The following is a 14,495-nucleotide window of genomic DNA, read 5'->3' on the forward strand; positions in this document are numbered from 1 at the left end:
CAATCTTAAATACCATGTGCTACTTTTATAAGAGATAAACTTTATGCACTAGTTTTATTTTCACTCAATACACAGATGCAGAAGTGGCAGAGGTAATAGACTTACTATTAATGTTATCTTTCCAACGAGGTGACACATTGGAGGTGTCACATGAACTGTTGAGATCAGTTAAGATCAAAGAAGTAAGTCTTAGAATGTCTTGGAAAATAGACATGGAGAAATATGGAACGCATTTCCATTGTACATTTCCATGGTACATTTCCACTGTACCGTGAGGTACAGTGATCCAAACTGTACCTCATAGTATGCTGCCATATAACTCTAAGAACTTTACTGACCGGGCACGGTGGCTCACGCCTGTAATCCCAGCACTGTGGGAGGCCAAAGTGGGCGGATCACGAGGTCCGGAGATCGAGACCATCCTGGCTAACACGGTGAAACCCTGTCTCTACTAAAAATCCAAAAAATTAGCTGGGCATGGTGGCGAGCACCTGTAGTCCCAGCTACTCGGGAGGCTGAGGCAGGAGAATGGCGTGAACCCAGGAGGCGGAGGTCACAGTGAGCCGAGATCATGCCATTGTACTCCAGCCTGGGTGACAGAGCAAGACTCTGTCTCGAAAAATAAAAAGAACTTTATTAAGTTAACACCTTCCCATAAGATTCAGTGACATAACAGTCTTGTGTGAAGTTTGACTCTGTTTTTACTAATATTAGCATCTAAAAGTGATTAAGAATCTGGTATGTGCCATGCATTATACTTTTTATTCATTATATTATTTAACACACGAAAAAACATAAAGGTAGATACTATTAATATTTCCACTTGCAGACCAGAAATGGAGACTAAAAATGGTTACATAACTTGTCTACATATCACCAAAATAGGAAGTGATAGAGCTGAACTAGCTGAACTTCAGGTTTAAAGTTGGTTTATACTTCCTTTCTCTAAGACATACTGCATCTTCAAGATCATACTGATTATGCACAGATGGATAAAGAGAAGATGTACATCAATATCAGTTTCTATACACAGAATGCAAAGTCCACATTGCCCATATTTCCAGTTATCCAAATCTGCTTTCCAGTTTTCACTGATGCAATCACATGGATCAGTTGTATTTAATGATATTTGTTGACTCAGCACACTGTCTCTTGTTTACTTTCATTCTACTATCCAGCTTTCATCTCAGCCAGAGCTTGTTTAAACTAGGGCACTATTTCTTCTCTCAATCCAAGGACTACATGAATAACAAATACATGAAAATGAACACAATCCTTTTCTGGACCCGAAGAAAAGCTTGACTTGGATATCAACTGCTTGATGAGAAGGACGTGACATTACCTTTCCTTTGTATTTTATGGGTTCTCGCATATGGCTATTGACTTACCAACTTTTGATTGATTATTTTTTGATTGACATGACCCAATGATTGGGTACATAAAGAAACAAGGTGTATTTGCTCCTTTCTATTTTAGTAAAATTAGGGATCTGACTTGGAAAATATTCATGTTTCTCTAACATTATGAATGCAGTATTTTTTTTTAGTATAACAAAACACTTTGGGGTTGGTTTAAACTTTTTAACCTTCTCTTCCAAGCCTTAAATATCCTTGTTTTACTTTCTTTGTGATCCAAACTGTACCTCATGGTATGCTGCCATATAACTCCAACTCCTTTACGCTCTAGTTCTTTAGCTGCACTGACCCTGGAAAGTGCCAATCCTGAATTAATCCAACCATCTGTCCTCCCTACCCTATGTTCACATAGCACTGCTGGGTATAGTGCAGCAAATGTTAAGGTCAGGGGCACTATAAAGAAAGCTGCAGTTCCTAGTCCCAGCTGGGTCCTCAGCATGGCCCATGTGATCCTCTCATCTTCTTGAATAGAGCCACTCTTTTCAGGCCCCCTTTCCACCCCTCACTTGTTACTCTCCTTCAACGACATCAGGTTTTATTTCACTGAGAAGCTGCCTACTTCATTTACCTTTGGAAATAAGGTAGAGTTTAAAGAGATCTTGAAATTTCTGCTCCTTCCTTCTTTTCTTTAAGGTCAATAATATTTGAAGCAACTCTGTTTACTCAAACATGCAATGAGTAACTCTTTCAATGCACGTCAATATAAAATATTCATCCAGGACTGTGTGTCCTGGATTTCAATGACAGCTGTGTCAGTCCTGACTTAGTCATACGTTGAATCTGTGAATCCTATCCTTATATACATACAATTTAAAAGAGGAGGTTGTTCAAGTCTATCTAACGATAAAATCGCTTACACTCAAACACTTCAAGGTATTGTAGTAAGTGGGGTATTTTGAAAGTGAGACTTTTGACAGTTCTTTGTGCATATTAAGCAAATCCAGAGCTGCTTACATGAACTCTTATACTTCTGCAGAATCTAACATCACACCATACATTTAATACCCCCTGATAAAACATTAAATGTTATTGATGTATGTAGTTAAGCCAATTATCCAGTGAAACATTGGCTACTTTCATAAACGATAGTTTGTAAAATTCTGTTACTTGGGTTATGGCATTGAATTCAACATTGAAAATATCACTGGTTGAAATGATTCAGAAAGACAATGATTCTTGCCATTTGGGCGTTAGGAGTCTCAATTAAGCTAAAATGAAAACTATAAGCAATTAATTCTATAAAGTTGGATATTAATTTTTATCAAAAAATGATGTGTGGAAAGTCAGAAAAGAATCCCCTGAATACTTTTGTATTATTTTAAATATGTCAATTTATGAGGTAATACGTATTGTACAATTTCCTTTATTCATTCATGATAAAGGACTTAGGGAGAAGTATATTATCTAAAAAACTCTTTTTGTTATTACCGTCTGCCAAGAATAGGGAAAACAGTAGTTTTCTAGAAATAGTAGAAATAGTTTGGGTGGGCCATTTTTATTAGTTTCAGTAGTATAATGGCCGGCGCGGTGGCTCATGCCTGCAATCCCAGCACTTTGGGAGGCCGAGGCAGGCAGATCACGAGGTCAGGAGATGGAGACCATCTTGGCCAACATGGTGAAACCCTGTCTCTACTAAAAATATAAAAATTAGCCGAGTGTGGTGGCTTGCGCCTGTAGTCCCAGGTATTTGCGAGGCTGAGGCAGGAGAATCGCCTGAACCTGGGAGGAGGAGGTTGCAGTGAGCTGAGATCACACCACTGCACTGCAGCCTGGCGACAGAACGAGACTCTGTCTCAAATAATAATAATAATAATGATAATAATATTTTACCGTGGTTCTTTTCTACCAATGTATTCCTCACCCTTCAACATTTAAAATTTTAAGGACTGTGCTTTCATGATATTAGTTATTCTCAGGACTGGTGTATGTAGTAAATAAATGTTTGTTCTCCTAGACATAGTGTTTTGGCTAAGGGTGATGTTAAACTCATACTAATTTAGATTTTACAGTACAATAGACTGAGAAAAAATTGCTTTAATTTTTTGATTTTAAAACCTAATTCTAGTAGTAAATAAATTATAAGAAATGAATTTGGGTGAATGATCTGGTTAGTTTATTTAAAAGTCAGGGTGTCTGGCTTTGTTATCTCTATGCCACTATATTTCAATATTTTCAAAATACAGATAGTGTGCATTTGAATTAAGGGCTTTATTTGTAAAGTTTGGAAATGAAAATCAATTCTTTCTAGAATATAAATTAAGACTTATTCAGATAGAGAGATTTTGGGGTGTTTGTGTGTGTGTACAATAAATCCTTATTTGAATCATCAAAATCAATTGTCCTGCTCTTTATAAGACCGTATTTTAGTATTTAACCCTATCATTTTTATGTAACCACATGGTTTAGAAATATACAAATACTACTTAAGACAACCCATACGTTCAAACATCCAGCGGCCTTACCGGACATCCGTTGTTCGATCAGGAAGTATTAAAATAATCTGAAGCCCATGTTAAGTCTTTCTGACTATTATTAGCTGTTTGAAGAGATCTAGGGTCTCTTTTATCTGTAGATGCCTTAAAGTATTCATTAGAAATTAAATGTTTAAATACATTTGAAGATACTATTATACTCAAGTAAAATGGAAAAAGAGAAGCAACAAAATGAAACAAAAAAATCTGTGAAATCAGATTGTTTGTGAAGAAACCCGTACCTTATTTGCATGTGAACCTCGACCTTATGGCTCCAGAATTTTTAGTGAACCACAAAATCTAAAGATACATTTTGCATCTATATACAGATACCACCTTCATTTATCTACACAGTACAAACTGTTTCAGAGCTTTGATTAATATTAAGGGAAAATTATTAATTTGAACATGTCCTAAAGCAAAAAACTCTTTTTACTCTATTGTATAACATTTAATTTGAAAATTCTTTACCACAAAATCTAAAGATACGTTTCACATCTATATACAGATACCACCTTCATTTATCTACACAATACAAACTGTTTCAGTGCTTTGATTAATATAAAGGGAAAATCATTAATTTGAACATGTCCTGAAGCAAAAATCTCTTTTTACTCTATGGTATAACATTAAATTTGAAAACTCTTGTATTGATACCACTCGTTCTGCTTTCTCATGTCTTTTTTAAAAAAGATTTCAATGATGCCCTTAGTCACTTTGCAAATCACATACTTTCCAGTCTTCCTGATTTCAAATACGCTAGTCGCAGTTTCATAATACACTGGCCAGAAACTATATCACTGGACATTCTTGCTACTGCAACAGGTGTTTGTCAGTTTCTTAAGTTGCTTTCCTTTCCCCTGAGGTGGTGTTATTTCCGGTACATTCCAAAGGCTCTGAAAAAAACTTTTGCAGTCTCTTGCCAAGCCAAATCATGACTCCAGCTTCAAAGTTATTTAGAATCCATTGTCTTCCAGGTTTATTACACAGGCAAATTGTGTACATCTTTCTGTATTTCCAATTTTTAGCAACTAAAATATTTATTAAGAGTTTGGCAAAGCTAAAATTGAAAATAAAAGTGATTTTTATTCAGAAGCAAATGCTCTGGATGTCTGAGAATGGGGTTGATTCTATTCCTGGCAAACCTGATGCAAAAAGGTTTTCATCATCCACTTAGACCACCCTGAAATTTGACATACGCATAAACAAAATAGATCTTGATAACTTGCAGTGTACATGCTTATGTTTTGCCCTGGAAGTCAGAGCTCTGCATGCACTATGTGGCTAAGCCTTTTATTGCAGAACTTCAGAGTAAAATATTGGTAGAGAGGAGACCATCAACAAATTGCTTATTTATATAGTTTCCTCCCTCATCATACATTTCACCCTTACTTCTTCAAGTAAAACCCAAGCCCACCATACTATAAATCAGTCGTCATCATATCTCATACACACACACTTTACAACCATGACAAGGCAACAAGAAGACATGATTGCTCAAACCAACCTTTTGGAAGTTTCTCAGTTCCGCTGAAGGCAACCAGAGTAAGAATATGTACCAGTGGAATGTTGACGAGCTCTCTCATGATTAATCCAGGCTCACGCGGGACAAAGTTCCTTCTGGGCAACGCAAGGAAAATGCCTCCACAGTTTACATTTTAAAGCATACTTTGTTGCAAAAGGGTCGTCTGCTAATGACTGTTTGTGTCAGCAGCTCCACAGGCTCTAAGTATAATCAGGAATTCTCAGACTTGGCTGCAATGATGGACACAGCCAGCTGGTGAGCATCCACGTAGGCCAGTAATGCAAGTGTAGGGCTGGAGGAACAAGGGCAAGAAAATCCCTTTAGAATCCCTTTTAAGACAGTGGCAGAAGGACAATACCAGATGCCTTTTGCAACCATCGCTGTATTCCCAGAGGTATAGGTGTCCTGACCTTCGGACTCAGCACAACACCTCTCCTGGACTCAAACCAGAAATCTGGTTCTATTCAGTCTTCACTCCTCCCCATCTCTCACCCCACCCCCACTCCCACATTCAGCCCATTCCAATTCCTACAGATTTTATCAACCAAATAGTCCTTGTACCTTCTCTCTGTCTCGGGTCTTAACCATTCTCTATCTTTTTTCAGATAGTCCCTCCTGCTCAAAAGCCTTTAGGGGCTCATCATCACATAAAAATATATTTAAACCTGCCTAATCTGCCTAATATGACAGGCTTTACTGGAATCTGCATGCTTTGTTGTATGTTGGTATTATCTTTTATGATCCTGTTTTTTTTTTTTTTTTTTAGTCAGAGTCTTGCTCTGTTGCCCAGGCTGGAGTGCAATGGGGTAATCATAGCTCACTGCAGCCTCAGCCTCCTGGACTCAAGTGATCCTTTCAGAGTAGCTAGGACTACAGGCACTGCCACTACAGCAGGCTAATTTATTTTTACTTTTTGTAGAGATGTGGGTCAGGCTATGTTGCCCGGGCTGGTCTCAAACTCCTGGCCTCAAGTGATGATCCCACCTCAGCCTCTCAAGGTGCTGGGAATACCGGCATGAGCTACTGTGCCCAGCCCCATTCAGCTTCCTGTATTCAACAACCTGCTGATGGTTCCCTGTATACAGCTTTCCTACCTCCATGAATTGCTCATACTGTTCCCTTCTCTTGGAATATTACTCCCCTCCTTTCTGCTCAGTTCACACCACTCTCAGCTTGATCATCCTCTCCTCCTGGGAGAAAAATTCCATATCTTCCCAAAGCTGTGTTACATTTGTCTTCTCTGGGTTTCCATAACATACTGTGCATATCTCTATCATTGCACTGACCGTATTTTGATTTTTCCCCCTTGTGTTGGTGTCTCCATTATTTGGCCTCGTGAGTTCATTTACAGAAGTTTAGAGTCAGGTAGCGTGATGCCTCCAGCTTTGTTCTTTTTGCTTAGGATTGCCTTGGCTATGCAGGCTCTTTTTTAGTTCCATATGAAATTTAAAGTAGTTTTTTCTAATTCTGTAAAGAAAGTCAATGGTAGCTTGATGGGGATAGCATTGAATCTATAAATTACTTTGGGCAGTACAGCCATTTTCGCAATATTGATTCTTCCTATCCAGGAGCATGGAATGTTTTTCCATTTGTTTGTGTCCTCTCTGATTTTCTTGAGCAGTGGTTTGTAGTTCTCCTTAAAGAGGTCCTTCACATCCCTTGTAAGTTGGATTCCTAGGCATTTTATTCTCTTTGTAGCAATTGTGAATGGGAGTTCACTCATGATTTGGCTCTCTGTTTGTCTATTATTGGTATATAGGAATCTTGTGATCTTTGCACATTGATTTTGTATCCTGAGACTTTGCTGAAGTTGCTTATCAGCTTAAGGAGATTTGGGGCTGAGATGATGGGATTTTCTAAATATACAGACATCTCATCTGCAAACAGAGAATATTTGACTTTCTCTGTTCCTATTTGAATACACTTTATTTCTTCCTCTTGCCTTATTGCCCTGGCCAGAACTTCCAATAGCAGGTTGAATAGGAGTGGTAAAAGAGGGCATCCTTGTCTCGTGCCAGTTTTCAAAGGGAATGCTTCCAGCTTTTGCTCATTCATTATGATATTGGCTGTGGGTTTGTCATAAATAGCTCTTACTATTTTGAGATACGTTCCATCAATACCGAGTTTATTGAGAGTTTTTAGCATAAAGGGGTGTTAAATTTTATTGAAAGCCTTTTCCGCATCTATTGAGATAATCATGTGGTTTTTGTTACTGGTTCTGTTTATGTGATGGATTACATTTATTGATTTGCATATATTGAACCAGCCTTGCATCCCAGGGATGAAGCCAACTTGATCATGGTGAGTAAGCTTTTTGATGTGCTGCTGGATTCAGTTTGCCAGTATTTTATTGAGGATTTTCGCATCAATGTTCATCAGGGATATTGGCCTGAAATTTTCTTTTTTTGGTTGTGCCTCTACCAGGTTTTGGTATCAGGATGATGCTGGCCTCATAAAATTAGTTAGGGAGGAGTCCCTCTTTTTCTATTTGTTTGGAATAGTTTCAGAAGGAATGGTACCAGCTCCTCTTTGTACCTCTGGTAGAATTCGGCTATGAATCCATCTGGTCCTGGGTTTTCTTTTTGCTTGGTAGGCTATTAATTACTCCCTCAATTTCGGAACTTCTTATTGGTATATTCAGGGATTCGACTTCTTCCTGGTTTACCAAAACAGCATGGTACTGGTACCAAAACAGATATATAGACCAATGGAACAGAACAGAGGCCTAAGAAATAATGCCACACATCTACAACCATCTGACCTTTGACAAACCTGACAAAAACAAGCAATGGGGAAAGGATTCCCTATTTAATAAATGGTGTTGGGAAAACTGAAACTGGACCCCTTCCTTATACCTTATACAAAAATTAACTCAAGATGGATTAAATACTTAAATGTAAAACCTAAAACCATAAAAAACCCTAGAAGAAAACCTAGGCAATGCCATTCAGGACATAGGTATGGGCAAAGACGTCATGACTAAAACCCCAAAAGCAATGGCAACAAAAGTCAAAATTGACAAATGGGATCTAATTCAACTAAAGAGCTTCTGCACAGCAAAAGAAACTATCATTAGAGTGAGCAGGCAACCTACAGAGCGGGAGAAAATTTTTGCAATCTATCCATCTGACAAAGGGCTAATATCCCGAATCCACAAAAAACTTAAACAAATTTACAAGAAAAAAAAACCCCATTAAAAAGTGGGCAAAGGAGATGAACAGGCACTTCTCAGAATAAGACATTTATGCAGCCAACAAACATATGAAAAAAAGCTCATCATTATTGGTCATTAGAGAAACGCAAATCAAAACCACAGTGAGATACCATCTCATGCCTGTTAAGAGCAGCAATCATTAAAAAGTCAGGAAACAACAGATGCTGGAAAGAATGTGGAAAAATAGGAATGATTTTACACTGTTGGTGGGAGTGTAAATTAGTTCAACCATTGTGGAAGACAGTGTGGCAATTCCTCAAGGATTAGAACCAGAAATACCATTTGATCCAGCAATCTCATTACTGGATATATACCTAAAAGATTATAAATCATTCTACTATAAAGGCACATGCACATGTATGTTTATTTCAGCACTGTTCACAATAGCAAAGACTTGGAACCAACCCAAATGCCCATCAATGATAGACTAGATAAAGAAAATGTGGCACATATACACCATGGAATACTATGCAGCCATAAAAAAGAATGAGTTCATGTCCTTTGCAGGGACATGGATGAAGCTGGAAACCATCATTCTCAGCAAACTAACACAGGAACAGAAAACCAAACACCACATATTCCCACCCATAAGTGGGAGCTAACAATGAGAACACATGGACACAGGTTGGGAAGCATCACACACTGGGGCCTATTGAGGGGTGGGGGGCTATGGGAGGGATAGCATTAGGAGAAGCACCTAATGTAGGTGATGGGTTGATGGATACAGCAAACCACCATGGCACGTATATACCTGTGTAACAAACCTACATGTTTTGCACATGTATCCCAGAACTTAAAGTATAATAAAAAAAATTAAATAAATAAATAAATCAGGTTCTTCTAAAAACAAGAATGACTATTAATAATGCTGTGTTCTTAATGATTTTCTTTTTGAATAAAAAAAGCACATACAATTATGTATAGTACATAATACTTGATAATAAATGGCCATGTTGCTGGTTTATTTACTGTACTATATTTTTATTATTATTTTACTATGTATACCCTGTACTTATTTAAAAACATAAAAAATAAAAATAAATAATTGACTGTAAAACAGCCTCAGGCAGGTATTCTAGAAGAATACATTTTACCATAGGAGATGGCAGCTTCATGTGTGTTATTGCCCCTGAGGACCTTCCAATAGGACAAGCTGTTGAAAGACAGTGATGTTTTGAACCTGACCCTGTGTAGGCAAAGGCTATTGTGTGTTTTTGTCTTAGTGTTTAACAAAAAAAATTTAGAAAGTAAAAAATAAAAATAAAAATTTTAAGATAGAAAACAGCTTAAGGATATGAAGAAAAATATTTTTGTATAGCTGTACAATATATTTGTGTTTCAAACAAGGTATTATTACAAAAGAGTCAAAAAGCTTACAAATTTTAAAAGTTTATAAAATAAAATAGTTGTGGTAAACTAAGGTTAATTTATCATTAAAGAAAGAGAAACATTTTAAAAATAAATTTAGCGTAGCCTAAGTGTACAGTGTTGATAAAGTCTACAGCAGTGTACAGTAATGTCCTAGGGCTTCACATTCACATACCACTCACTCATTGACTTACCCAGAGCAACCTCCAGTCCTGAAAGCTTCATTCATGGTAAGTGCCCAATGCAGGTGTACCATTTTTATCTTTTATAGTGTATTTTTACTGTACGTTTTCTATGTTTAGGTACACAAATACGTACCATTGTGTTACAGTTGCCTATAGCATTCAGTGTAGTAACATGTTGACAGGTTTGTAGCCTAGGGGCAATAGGCTATCCATACAGCCTAGGTGTGCAGTGGGCTATACCATCAAGGTTTCTGTAAGTACACTCTGTGATGTTCACACAATAGCAAAATGAACTATGGATGCATTTCTCAGAACATATCCCTGATGTTAAGTGATAAATGACTGTATAATATAAAGCTATAGTACTGGCCAGAAACAGACGTATAGACTAATGGAACAGAATAGAGAAACTAGAAATAAATCCCTTGATCAATTGATTTTTAATAACAATGCCAAGAATACACAAAAATAGTCTCTTCAATAAATTTTGTTGGGACAGCTGGATAGCCACATGCAGAAGAATAAAATTAGGCCCTTGTTTTATGTAAAAATCAACTCAAAGTGGATTCGAGACTTAAATGTAAGAATGGAAACGAAAACTTCTAGAATATATAGGGAAAAAGATTTATGACATTGGTCTGGGCAATGATTTTTTGGATGTGACCCCAAAAGCACAGGCAATAAAAAGCAAAAATAGACCAGTGGGATTACATTAAACAGAAAAGCCTCTGCACAGCAAAGGAAGCAATCAATAGAGTAAAGGCGTTATCTACAGAATGGGAGAAAATATTTGCAAACCATACACTTGATGAGGTTAATATCCAAAATATATAAGGAATTCAGATCCAAAATATATAAGGAATTCAGGCAATTCAATAGCAAAAAAAAAAAAACCAAACAAACAAATAACCCAATTTTAAAATGGGTAAAGAAGTCAAGCACAGTGGCATACCCCTTTAGTCCCAGCTACTCAGGAGGCTGAGCCTAGGAGTTCAAGGCCAGCCTGGGCAACATAGCAAGACCTCATCTCTTAAAGAAAAGTGGGAAAGGATTTGAAGAGACATTTCTTAAAAGACAAATGGCCAACAAGCATATGAAAACATGCTTAAAATCACTAATCATCAGGGAAATACAAATCAAAACCACAATGAGATATCATCTCACTCCAGTTAGAATGGCTATTTTCAAAAAGACGAAAGATAACAGGTGTTGGTGAGGATGTGGACAGAAGGGAACCCTGTACCCTGTTAGTGGGAATGTAAATTAGTACAGCCATTATGGAAAGCAGTGGGGAGGTTTTTCAAAAACCTAAAAGGAAAACTACTATATAATAGAGCAATCCCACTACTGGATATATATTCAAAGGAAATGAAATCAGTATGTCAAAGAGATATCTGTATTCCCATGTTCACTACAGCATTATTCACAATAACCAAAGTATGGAATCAACCTACATATTCATGACTAGATAAATAAATAACAAAAATGTGGTACAGTGTATATATATATACACACACACACACAAAATTGGATACTATTCAGCCTTTAAAAAGAAGAAAATCCTGTGATTTGGGATAATATAAATGAACCTAGAGGACATTATGTTATGTGAAATAGCCAAACACAGAAAGACAAACACTACATGGTCTCACTTTGTGGAATCCGAAAAAGTTGACCTCATAGAAGTAGAGAGAATGGTGATTAAAAGGGGCTGGGGGAGGGGAAATGGGTGTTGGGGAGATGTTGGTGAAAGGATGCAAAATTGCAGTTAGGAGGAATAAAAAATAATGATTATGAATTTTTGGGCACATAATTATCCTTGTGTTTTAGGGCCTAAGATGTTGGGCAAGTATGAAAGCTATGGAGAAGTTTGGGGTTTTGTTTCTTTCTTAACAAAAAGGAGACTATGCTTCCCTCTCCACCAGAACCTTGATTTCACATCTACCCTATACACACCCTTAGTTCATGCCGTCTTTCTTAGAGCTGGAGATCTAGATAGTGAATGAGAGCTACTGGTAGTGGGTTTTCATTTACAACTTAATTTCTCCAACCTGCTCCTAGTGCAGTTTGTGAAGGAGAAAAATAGCAAGCCATAGTTTTATCAGAACTGTTGTCTTCTGAGAAAGTGTAGCCTATACACTTAAGGTAATCTTAATACAATTCCAATAGTATTTTGGAAACTAGGAAGCTGATTTTAGAATGCATATACAGAAACAAAGTAAGCAAAAATAATCAGGGAAAATGTGGAAAAATAGAGTAATAAGGAATCACTTGCCTACCAAGTGTTAAAATGTATTGTAAAGCTTTAATAATGGCTTCAAGTAATGATATTAAAATCCTGTGTATGAGGCTGTAAGTAGAAGGTCAATGGACACTGAATGAATGATAAAGATGGCATTTTAAATTAGTGAGGAAAGATGACTTATTAGGTGAATTTGGTAGCTATTTAAAAAAATCAATTACATCTGTGCCTCATATATTACACCAAAATAAAATTTCAGATTTAAAAGTACTAGAAAAAACACGTCTATGAGAGAGAAGGAATATATCCATTAGATCTATAGCTTTATATATATTTTCCCAAACATATGAAAATACTAGCCAATTATTTTCACTTAAAGCCATTTTTCACTTGGCTTTTTAAATAGGGCTCTTTCCTGTTTTTCTTGTTATTTTTTGTTTTCTCTTTCATGAAATCCTTTTTCTTCCATGGAGAAAATAAATGTTAGTTTTCTCCAAACTCGAGTCATTGGCATTTTTTTTTTCGCTGTCCACACTTACAACATTAGGTAACATGTATATGCGTATGAATTCTACACCTGTATCTCTGAATTAAATCTCTGTCTTGGGAAACACCTGTATATCTGGTCACCTGCATGCCTGTCTCACAAGAAACCAAAACTCAACTTTTGACATATATTAAAATAATCTTTAAATGGCTTAATATTCAATTAGAATTAACAGTGAGATCAAAGAGGACTGATCACTTTTAAACTTTGCTTTCTCTTCCAATCACTGCGAGAGACTTTAAAACAAAATGCCATTTTACAGGCTGTATCTCCACAATGGGTGTTCACTGTCCTCATTGAGCTAAAATACTTCTGTAAACCAACACACATCCAGATATTGAACTCTGTTCAAAATCCTTATACATGAAGGCACAGGGGAAAAGTTGGGGAATATGTGTTTCCTTCTATTGGTGAGTTTAATGAAATAGTGCCTGGCATATGTAATATGTTTGATAAACTACAGATTGTATATAAATTCAGATTTGTTTTTAAAAAATTAACAGGTCTGTAAATTGACCTGAAAAAACATGAATTCTGAAAGTCAAAGTGCTCTAAAGTTAAGATAGTATCACACAAATAGTTAATCCTAGACAGCTAACTTATCTTCAAATAAGATGCTATCCATTTTTGTTCTCCTCCTTGCCCTCTGTGGAAGTGAGAAGAAGTCATTATGGGGAGTTCTGGGAGACAGTTTGGAAAGATATTATACTTTTAGAGCTGATAAAATCTGTTTCAAAACCTTTTTTCCATGTTGCTGAAGATCTGAGATAGAAATTTCTGCTGACCAAAGAGTCTGTCTTAATGAAATTTATCCAAGATAGTACGTGCCCTAAGTAGCAGGGAGAATTAGGCCAGTATGCCTAATACTAAACTCATCAACTTCCCTGACACCTGGGAATTCTTTCATCTCTGATCTCAGTGGATATTGCCATCTTCTACTCAGCTTCCCAAGCAATCAAGCTGTGAATCATCCCTGACATCTTGTTTCCTGAACCTCATGTTTAATGAGTCCTATCAGTTTGACATTGTGAAGCCTCTCTAGTTCAGCCGTTCCTCACCACACTCTCTGCCTCAGTTAAAGGCCTCATTAATTTACTGTCTGTTTACTATAGTAGATCCCTCCCTAATGGGCCTTTCTGCCAGTCATTTCTCTGCACCAGTGTCAGAGAGCTCCTTCTAATACATAAATTTGGCTGCACTGTTGTCCCGTTTGAAATGTTTTGACTCTCCATGGTTTTTTAAAAGAAACTCAACACTTCCTAGCCTGTCAAACCTCTGTTCACCTCTCCCCTCTCTTCTCTCTTCTTCCCTTCTTCACACACTTTGCTCTTGGGCATAACTGTAGGTCCTTAAAATAATCATGCTTTTTCTTTTTTTTTCTTTTATATATATATGTATTTTTTATTATTATACTTTAAGTTCTAGGGTACATATGCACAACGTGCAGGTCTGTTACATATGTATACATGTGCCATGTTGGTGTGCTGCACCCATTAACTCGTCATTTACATTAGGTATATCTCCTAAT

At 36.9% G+C, this 14,495-nt stretch overlaps 1 protein-coding gene across 3 annotated transcripts in view; it reads right to left on the bottom strand.

The window, feature by feature from the left end:
• The window catches only part of MUSK (muscle associated receptor tyrosine kinase), a 127,931-nt gene extending 122,345 nt beyond the window's left edge, over nucleotides 1–5,586 (bottom strand). For all 3 annotated transcript variants that reach the window (XM_055269938.2, XM_055269936.2, XM_055269937.2), the window contains exon 1: nucleotides 5,394–5,586. In XM_055269938.2, the coding sequence (XP_055125913.1) occupies nucleotides 5,394–5,472 (79 nt within the window). In that variant the 5' untranslated portion in view covers nucleotides 5,473–5,586. The remainder of the gene's footprint in view (nucleotides 1–5,393) is intronic.
• Between the last annotated feature and the right edge of the window lie 8,909 nt (nucleotides 5,587–14,495).

Source organism: Symphalangus syndactylus, chromosome 3 (assembly GCF_028878055.3).
Source record: "Symphalangus syndactylus isolate Jambi chromosome 3, NHGRI_mSymSyn1-v2.1_pri, whole genome shotgun sequence".
Taxonomy (NCBI): domain Eukaryota; kingdom Metazoa; phylum Chordata; class Mammalia; order Primates; family Hylobatidae; genus Symphalangus; species Symphalangus syndactylus.